At 40.2% G+C, this 10579-nt stretch overlaps 1 protein-coding gene across 1 annotated transcript; it reads left to right on the forward strand.

Moving 5' to 3' along the window:
* The first annotated feature begins 8432 nt into the window (after positions 1–8432).
* Positions 8433–9838, forward strand: LOC128644600 (uncharacterized). The gene is made up of 3 exons (XM_053697147.1): positions 8433–8465; positions 8601–9212; positions 9572–9838. Exons 1-3 carry the CDS (start codon positions 8433–8435, stop codon positions 9764–9766), a joined length of 840 nt encoding a protein of 279 aa, XP_053553122.1. The 3' UTR covers positions 9767–9838.
* The last annotated feature ends 741 nt before the right edge of the window (positions 9839–10579 follow it).

The raw sequence follows: 10579 nt of genomic DNA on the forward strand, positions 1-10579 counted from the left end.
GCCTCAGGAACACCCGGCTAACTCCCACAGAATGCCTACATCTACATCATACTATAGCTATACTCCCTCAGGAACACCCGGCTAACTCCCACAGAATGCCTACACCTACATCATACTATAGCTATACTCCCTCAGGAACACCCGGCTAACTCCCACAGAATGCCTACATCTACATCATACTATAGCTATACTCCCTCAGGAACGCCCAGCTAGCTCCCACAGAATGCCTACACCTACATCATACTATAGCTATACTCCCTCAGGAACACCCAGCTAACTCCCACAGAATGCCTACACCTACATCATACTGTAGCTATACTCCCTCAGGAACGCCCAGCTAACTCTCACAGAATGACTACACCTATATCATACTATATCTATACTCCCTCAGGAACACCCAGCTAACTCCCACAGAATGCCTACATCTATATCATACTATAGCTATACTCCCTCAGGAACGCCCGGCTAATTCCCACAGAATGCCTACACCTACATCATACTATAGCTATACTCCCTCAGGAACGCCCGGCTAATTCCCACAGAATGCCTACACCTACATCATACTATAGCTATACTCCCTCAGGAACACCCGGCTAATGCCCACAGAATGCCTACACCTATATCATACTATAGCTATACTCCCTCAGGAACACCCAGCTAACTCCCACAGAATGCCTACACCTACATCATACTATAGCTATACTCCCTCAGGAACACCCGGCTAATGCCCACAGAATGCCTACACCTATATCATACTATAGCTATACTCCCTCAGGAACACCCGGCTAACTCCCACAGAATGCCTACACCTACATCATACTATAGCTATACTCCCTCAGGAACACCCAGCTAACTCCCACAGAATGCCTACACCTACATCATACTATATCTATACTCCCTCAGGAACACCCGGCTAACTCCCACAGAATGGCTACATCTATATCATACTATAGCTATACTCCCTCAGGAACACCTGGCTAACTCCCACAGAAAGCCTACACCAACATCATACTATAGCTATACTCCCTCAGGAACACCCAGCTAACTCCCACAGAATGCCTACACCTACATCATACTATAGCTATACTCCCTCAGGAACACCCGGCTAATGCCCACAGAATGCCTACACCTACATAATGTCTGCAATTTACCTGACTAATAAAGTATACAAAAAACTCCCTATTAGAACTGTAGGAGTTATGTCACTACATTTGTATACAATGTGAATATGATATGCATTGCCATGTATAATGCACATTATTTTAAGTATTGTATATCATTTAAAATGTAGTTATTTTTGCTGTTCATCTTTTTATTTTAAACATAAATATATATTTTAAATTATACATTTATGATTAAAATAATAAAATGAACAAGTAAAAATAAAAATAAAAATTTTTTTTTTTTTTTTATTGTTTATTGATATAAGAAAGAAAAAAGTACATTAAACAACATTAAAAAAAACAAGCAAAGGAAGTACACTGCAAAAGTATTATGATCTAAGTAGCAGAAGTTGTTTTAAACTATACTTTTTCTTTAAGACAAAACCGTGAATGTTAATTTGGGGGAGGAAGAAAGGGGAAAAAATAAATAAATAAATTTCCCTCTCTGGCCCCACCTCTTACAATTTGACATTACTAATTCTTTGTATATAGGTTATAAAGCTTATGTCTTGATAGACAATGAAGTCTTTCCACATTTTTAGGAAATTATTGTTTTTTTTTGTTTTCTAATCTATAGTCATGGGGGGGTAGTTATCAAGCCGTCAACCTCAAATACGCTGGAATTCCGCAGCGTATTTGTGGCAAGGCTGATTCGCCTTAGTTATCAAAGGCTAGAGACCGGCAAAAGTTGAATTTTGTGACGTAAGCTTCGATCCGCCGGACTCAGTCCGACACAGATCGATTCTTACGTCACTCCAGATGTTCCGCACACAAGTGCGGCACAATCTGACTACTTTTGCTAGTTATCAAATGGCTAGCAGGTACGCTCGGCACTTTTCCGGCCCAGCGTACCTGGTTTTCAAACCGCCGCCCTGGAGGCGGCGGATCCCATAGGAATCAATGGGAGTCTGACCATAGCGAAAGTACAAGTTCGCTGCTCCCAGACATCCCATTGATTCCTATGGGAAATGTCTGCACCTAACACCCTTACATGTACCCCGAGTCTAAACACCCCTAATCTGCCCCCCCTACACCGCCGCAACTAAATAAATATATTACCCCCTAAACCGCCGCTCCCGGAGCCCACCGCAAGCTACTCTATACATATTAACCCCTAAACCGCCGCTCCCGGAGCCCACCGCAAGCTTTATACATATTAACCCCTAAACCGCCGCTGCCGGAGCCCACCGCAAGCTACTCTATACATATTAACCCCTAAACCGCCGCTCCCGGAGCCCACTGCAAGCTTTATACATATTAACCCCTAAACCGCCGCTCCCGGAGCCCACCGCAATCTACTCTATACATGTTAACCCCTAAACCGCTGCTCCCGGAGCCCACCGCAAGCTTTATACATATTAACCCCTAAACCGCCGCTCCCGGAGCCCACCGCAAGCTACTCTATACATATTAACCCCTAAACCGCCGCTCCCGGAGCCCACCGCAAGCTTTATACATATTAACCCCTAAACCGCCGCTCCCGGAGCCCACCGCAAGCTACTCTATACATATTAACCCCTAAACCGCCGCTCCCGGAGCCCACCGCAAGCTTTATACATATTAACCCCTAAACCGCCGCTCCCGGAGCCCACCGCAAGCTTTATACATATTAACCCCTAAACCGCCGCTCCCGGAGCCCACCGCAAGCTACTCTATACATATTAACCCCTAAACCGCCGCTCCCGGAGCCCACCGCAAGCTACTCTATACATATTAACCCCTAAACCGCCGCTCCCGGACACCGCCGCAACCTACATTATACCTAGTAAGCCCTATCCTGCCCCCCTATACCGCCGCCCTCTATAATAAAGTTATTAACCCCTAATCTGCCCCCCCTACACCGTCGCCACTTATAATACATTTATTAACCCCTATCCTGCCCCCCCCCCTACACCACCGCCACTGTAATAAAATTATTTAGTAGTGGGGGGCAGGATAGGGGTTAATAAATGTATTATAGGTGGCGACGGTGTAGGGGGGGCAGATTAGGGGTTAATAAATTGATTATAGTACAATCATTTGCATTTAGAGTGTTCATAAAAGCATTTAATTGGATCTCATCTCCTTCCCATATTAGGAACAGCTCATCTAAGTATCTATAGTAAGACACCAGGTTCGCTACCCAGCCATGTCCTGTGAAAACATGGGAATATTCCCATGCTGCCATGTATACATTTGCATAGCTGGGTGCGAACCTGGTGCCCATAGCTGTTCCATTTGTCTGTACATGGAACTTTTTGTTAAAACAGAAAGAATTGGTCTCCAAGATCAGTTTAATTCCTTTCAATATAAATTCTATTTGGAGTGGATTTAAGTTCTCACCTTGACTATTTTTTGAAGCCATTAGGCCTTTTTATTTGTCTATATTGGTGTACAACGACGACACATCTGCTGTCACCAATATAAAGTTTTCTTTCTAATCTATCTTTTCTAGTATTTATAATATATTTAAAGTGTCTTTTAGGTATGCTTTTGTCTCAACCACATATGGTTGTAGGAATTTCTCCAAACACCTTGATAAATTACTAGTTTGTGAATTCCAATACAACCAGGCATCCTGGTGGATCAGTTAAACTTTTGTGGATTTTTGGTAAAATGTTGGTGTTTTAGGACTTAATATACCATTATCCAAACCTTCTTTTAAAAAAGATTTTAGTAATTGATCAAATTCTTTCATTGGGTTATTTTGTAATTTTCTATACGTTTTACCATAATTTAACTGTCTATAACACTCATTTTCATTCACCTCTGTTCATTATCACGATCTCCCCGCGCTTATCTACGGGTTTGATGACTGTCTTTCTTCTTTTTTTTAATTAATCTTTTTTTCAAATTCAACATGATCTTTTTTAATCTTTTGCAAATCTCTTGCAACTAGTTCTAGGAATCTGTTCATAGGGGACGATTTTAAGTGTACAGAGTAAAACGTGGATTTATTTTTAACATCTATATATTTGATCTTGTCATCATCATTAAAATCTTCCACTTCCTTACCACTAGTGGGATTTAAACAATATTTTTTTTAAAGTCAAATTTCTGACATATTAACCTATATAGGTTTGGAATGTCTAGTTGCGTAGTACAGTCCCCAGGACTGGCCAGATATTCATTATATCTTAAAGGGACACTGTACCCAAACATTTTCTTTTGTGATTCAGATTGAGCATGACATTTTAAGCAACTTTCTAATTTACTCCTATTATCAAATTTTCTTCATTCTCTTGGTATCTTTATTTGAAATGCAAGAATGTAAGTTTAGATGCCGGCCCATTTTTGGTGAACAACCTGGGTTGTCCTTGCTGATTGGTGGATAAATTCATCCACCAATAAAAAAGTGCTGTCCAGAGTACTGAAACCAAAAAAAAGCTTAGATGCCTTCTTTTTCAAATAATGATAGCAAGAGAACAAAGAAAAATTGATAATAGGAGTAAATTAGAAAGTTGCTTAAAATTGCTGCTCTATCTGAATCACAAAAGAAAAAATCTGGGTACAGTGTCCCTTTAACTAGAGCACAGGTGGAATAATCAGCTGATCAGTAACCATGGTTACTCGCCTGTTCTCACCCATCAGATGATTATTTCACCTGTGCTCTAGTGAATATCTGGCTTGTTAAGGTTCCTGAGGACTGGAGTTGAGAAATACTGGTTTAATAGGAGCAAAATTCAATATTTTAATTTTTCCCCTCTGTTAATTCTGTTACTTAAAGGGACAGTATACTGTAAAATAGTTTTTCCCTTAATGTGTTACCAAATACTTTTTTTTTTTAACAAATGAGTATAAAATGTATAAGAATTTTCATATTAAGGTTTATTTGTGGATATTAGATAGCTAATTTTGTGTTTTGAAGCCACAACCTAATAAAATGGGTTGAGCTTGTAGATGTAATCAGATCTTATTACTTTATCACATTATGTATCATTATTATTATCATTTATTTGTATAGCGCCACCAAATTCCGTAGCGCTGGGTACAATGATAGGGGTATACAATGACAAGGATTTGTGATAAAATACAGAAACAAAACAAAACTAAACAAATCTAGCACAGGAGGAAGAGGGCCCTGCACCAGAGAGCTCAGTCTATAGGTTTAGGGTGCAGAGACATAAGGTTGGGGTAGCTTGTTGCATTGGTTGTATTTGCAGCAGTAAGTCAGGCAGTTCATGTATTAGTTTGGTTCGGATAAGGGATGGAGGAGAGATGGTAAGCCTCTCTGAATAGGTGAGTTTTCAAGGATTGTCTGAAGCTATTCAAGGTTGGAGACAGTCTTATGGAGCGGGGTAGAGAGTTCCAGAGGACAGGAGCAGCACGTGCGAAGTCTTGGAGGCTGGAGTGGGACGTAGAGATAACAGGAGTGGAGAGACGTAGGTCAGAGGTTGATCGAAGAGGACGGGATGGGGAATATTTCACGATGAGAGAGGAAATATAGTTGGGAGTTAGACTGTTGAGTGCTTTGTAGATTAGGGTTAATACTTTAAACTGTATTCTAGAGAGTATGGGGAGCCAGTGTAGAGACTGGCAGAGCGGAGCAGCTGATGTAGATCGGCGACTTAGGTGAATGAGTCCAGCAGAAGCATTCATAATAGATTGGAGGGAGGAGAGGCGGTGTTTTGGAAGGCCATTTAAGAGTAGATTGCAATAATCAGTGCGTGACAGGATGAGGGAATGAATTTTTGTCATTTTTTGAGTAAGGAAGGGACAAATTCTGGAAATGTTGCGTAGGTGTGAACGGCAGGATTTGCTAAGCGCTTGTATATGTGGGTTGAATGGGAGTTCTGAGTCTAGTGTGACCCCAAGACAGCGGACCTGGGGTGAGGTGTTGAGAAGAGAGTACATATACCTGCTTCTTTATCTAATATATTTGTCCGTAAACCAATCACCAATACTTGGAGAGAACAATAGAAAATTAACATTTTATTGCCTTATCTTTTCTATCCTGCACTGGGAGTATAATTTCTTCTGCTGACTGTGTTTACACAGCTTATGTATAGCTTGAAACTAAGGCTAGAAACATTCAGGATAGATAGGGATACCACAGCCTAAATAAACTATTTCAAAAGCCAATATAAGTGTAAAGGAAATACTTGTTCACAATGTAATGCACTGCAGCAGGTAAAGTGGATCATTGGAACAAATTAAAAGGGAGAACATTTCTGAGTAAACTATCCCTTTAAATTAGATATACCTTTCACCTTTATGTCCTTCTTATTGGGGGCAATCTGTTTTCTACCCCTGGGCTGTTTCCCTTTCTTTTGTTTGGGGTAACTAATTCTGTTCAAACTGATCTTCTCTTTCCTCTCTCTAACAAATATCATCATCATTATCCTTTAGAACTTGAAATCTGTTTTAAGTCATATAATATGTGATTCCTTATAATCATTTCAGGGTCTCCTATAATTTCCTTTTTTCTCACATCTATCTGGCACGGTATTTCTTTACTATATTCCATTTTTAAATTAATTTAATTTTCAACTCCATTTTAGTATTTTTATTGTATTTGTCATATTTATATATTTTTTTCATACTTGTCTGACATTAAGCCCTGTTATACTACAGCAGTCTATGGATTGGACATTTGGAGACCAGGGTTCAATCCTCTAAAGGTGTTGTTATTTTTTCCATTCTTAGATATAGATTGAATCATTATAATAAAATACCGCACATACTCAGATCAAGGAACATACACTTAGCACAATGGTTCATTCTTAATTTGGTACCTGTGAAACCTAGGTTTGATTTCTGGCTAAAGAACATTTTGACATACATTTTTTTTTATATTTTACTTTATAACTTTTATTAGAAGTTAAACATGTATTTGTATTTCAATTTGTATTCATGTGTAATTGTACAAAACCTCCCACGTTTCAATATGAATCATAATCACGCTATTGAGCTGGTATCGTGATTTTATTGAAATATGAAATAGGGGGTCATTTTCTACAAAACTGTAAATAGTTAATAAAACAGGTATTTGAAATATCCAATCAGATTGGGACTGGACCTATATAAGCAAGAGAATCACAACAGACGGTATCCTTTGATAAAGCCATCAAGGTGAAACTTATGTCAGGATATGTCACCAGGAAGGGACATCACATGACCACTGCAACATTCTGAGAAGCTCTCACCGCTTTACACGCGGTTCCTGTGATCTATTGAGCTTTTGAATCCTTTCTCTAGTGTGATATTGTGTTACTTTTGGTGTCAAATGTTGTGCCCTGAGTGACTTTTATTCTTTTAAGTTGTGGAATAAAGTTATATTTGATGGCCAGTTCCTGTTTTGCCGGAGTGATTTATAAAGAAAGTGCTATTTATTCAGCTAGATCAGCTCATGGCCATGTGAGTGTGTTTTAACAAGTTTTTAATTTGGCTCCATGTGAAACTGTTGCACTATTGGTTTTATTTCTTTCTATTTGAGGTTAACCACCAGCAAGTTGTAACTATTAGATACAAATGTCCTCTAACACTGAGTCCTGTAGCACAGCAGTAAGACTATAGGTTTGTAATCAGGAGACCAGGGGTCAATCCTCAGAAGGTTAATTACACGTAAGTTACAACTATTAGATACAAATGTCCTCTTACACTGAGTCCTGTAGCACAGCAGTAAGACTATAGGTTTGTAATCAGGAGACCAGGGGTCAATCCTCAGAAGGTTAATTACACGTAAGTTACAACTATTAGATACAAATGTCCTCTAACACTGAGTCCTGTAGCACAGCAGTAAGACTATAGGTTTGTAATGAGGAGACCAGGGGTCAATCCTCAGAAGGTTAATTACACGTAAGTTACAACTATTAGATACAAATGTCCTCTAACACTGAGTCCTGTAGCACAGCAGTAAGACTATAGGTTTGTAATCAGGAGACCAGGGGTCAATCCTCAGAAGGTTAATTACACGTAAGTTACAACTATTAGATACAAATGTCCTCTAACACTGAGTCCTGTAGCACAGCAGTAAGACTATAGGTTTGTAATCAGGAGACCAGGGGTCAATCCTCAGAAGGTTAATTACACGTAAGTTACAACTATTAGATACAAATGTCCTCTTACACTGAGTCCTGTAGCACAGCAGTAAGACTATAGGTTTGTAATCAGGAGACCAGGGGTCAATCCTCAGAAGGTTAATTACACGTAAGTTACAACTATTAGATACAAATGTCCTCTAACACTGAGTCCTGTAGCACAGCAGTAAGACTATAGGTTTGTAATCAGGAGACCAGGGGTCAATCCTCAGAAGGTTAATTACACGTAAGTTACAACTATTAGATACAAATGTCCTCTAACACTGAGTCCTGTAGCACAGCAGTAAGACTATAGGTTTGTAATCAGGAGACCAGGGGTCAATCCTCAAGATAAAATTTGTGTTTCTAATTGTCTTTTTATTTAAGGGCCTTGCCGTACTGACGAGACCTCTTAGAATATTCAGGTTTTGAATATCAGGCCCTGTATCACTATTGTGCCTCTCCCTATCCCTACCTGTACCACTTCCCATCGCTACCTTGCCTTTATTCATTATTATCTCCCCTTTTCTCATCAATCTATCCACCACTTCTATTGGGCACTTACCTATCTTCCTCTCCTGTTTTATTTTACAGATGTCAGGGTCCTGCTCTTAGGGTGCAGTGGGACAAGTTTCGGGCACAGCCATCATTTCTTTCCCGTTGGAATCCATGGGCTGAAGACCTTCCCTACATTATCCTTACCCAGCATCCAGGGGCCACAAACCATAAAGTATTTGTACAGCAGACTGAGGTGACCAACCAGAAACATTCCACCCCAACTCCAGGAGCTGCCACTGAGAAGGATCTGGCACAGCAACAAGGGGTCACAGACCAGGCAAATTTTAGGCAGCCACTGAAGGCTGCCACTAATGAAAAACATTCAGAGGTCATAGAAGAAGCATCTCATAAGGACCTGAGCCAGTATCCAACGCCCTGTAGACAGGCAAATTCTGTTCAGTCCACTGATGATACCACAGATGCCATCACACTTAGAGGCAATACAAAGTTCTCAGGAGCCACCAAACACAGAGAGCTGGAAGAAATGTGTTCGGTGAGGAGGGAAATAAATGGGTAACACAGGGATTATAGGTGATAGCAGAAATAAAAGTAAACAGATATCTAAAAGAAAAGACAAATCTACCAGTCACATTCTTAGACTATTTTGTGTCCTTCTCTTTTTGATGTATCTGCTGCTGCTTCCTGTGATCCGCACATAACAAAACCCTCCTTTATGCTCCCTGTCTTTAAATAACCCCACTCTCCTACACCTTTATTTATTTCTCATGTCACCAGCTTGTTTGTGTAGAATCATGGCACCAGTGTATATGCTCTTAACTTTTACTGATTGTCTGTCTATTTTCCTCTATAGTCTCTCTCTCATGCCTACTGTAATTGCCTCTTGTTTCGCAGGTGGAACAGTTCATGGAGCATCTGGTAGAATCTGTGAAATGTGCACATAAGCTAAGTCCTCTGCCAGGGCGAGCTAACGGGCTCTTAGTCCTTCACAGATCGGTGAACATGGACACATCTTTGGGGCTCCTCTCACTACTCAACAACAGTATTCAGTTGGGTTATGCCAAATCCCGAGCAGGATTTGGATTCTAAAGCTATCAAATAATTTTGCAATGATATATAATTATTGTATTATTTTCTTATGTAAAGATAAATGGAGAGTAACACAGTGTAATGTTCAATATGTTAACAGTATATGTGTTAACTAGGCTGCAAGCTGTATATGATGGTCAGTGTGTGCGTTTGATGTCCAATGTATGCGCCTGTATGATGGTCAGTGTTGGTCAAGAGTGATGGTAATGGTTTAGGGTAATGGTGTTGGTCTAAAGTGCTGGTCTAGGGTTGGGGTGTTGGTCTAGAGTTTAGGGTGCAACTCTAGAGTAAGGGTGTTGGTCTAGGGTACTCACAGCACCCAGGTCCATAATAATTATGGGGGTTTCACATCATTAAACTAACAAACATAATAATCTGCAAATAAAAAAATGGATAGCTTTCTACTTAAAGACACAATGAGTCCACGGATCATCTTCATTACTTATGGGATATTCACTTTCTGGTCAGCAGGAGGAGGCAAATAGCACCACAGCAGAGCTGTTAAATAGCTCCTCCCTTCCCTCCCACCCCAGTCATTCTCTTTGCCTACGTTAGTGATAGGAAGAGGTAAAGTGAGGTGTTAGTTTAGATTCTTCAATCAAGAGTTTATTATTTTTAAAGTAGTGCCAGAGAGTGCTGCTTTGTTCTAGGGTGTAGCCGTAGTCCATATCAGTCTCTACAGTAGAGCTTTTGGTGGCTTTAAAGCAATGGGAACTGGTGGGACATAATTCTCACTGCGCCTCCCATACTGATGCTGCCCTGTCTAAGAAATCCTGAAGTATTTTACTCAGGACTTTCGTTTTCTTGCCAGGT

The sequence above is a fragment of the Bombina bombina genome, unplaced genomic scaffold (assembly GCF_027579735.1).
Source record: "Bombina bombina isolate aBomBom1 unplaced genomic scaffold, aBomBom1.pri scaffold_2726, whole genome shotgun sequence".
Classification (NCBI taxonomy): domain Eukaryota; kingdom Metazoa; phylum Chordata; class Amphibia; order Anura; family Bombinatoridae; genus Bombina; species Bombina bombina.

Coding starts and splice junctions, on each gene's coding strand:
- LOC128644600 (XM_053697147.1), top strand. CDS start 8,433: ATGTCCTCTAACACTGAGTCCTGTAGCACAGCA. Junction 8,466..8,600: donor CTGAGTCCTGTAGCACAGCA/GTAAGACTATAG, acceptor TTTGAATATCAG/GCCCTGTATCACTATTGTGC. Junction 9,213..9,571: donor AGCTGGAAGAAATGTGTTCG/GTGAGGAGGGAA, acceptor CTTGTTTCGCAG/GTGGAACAGTTCATGGAGCA.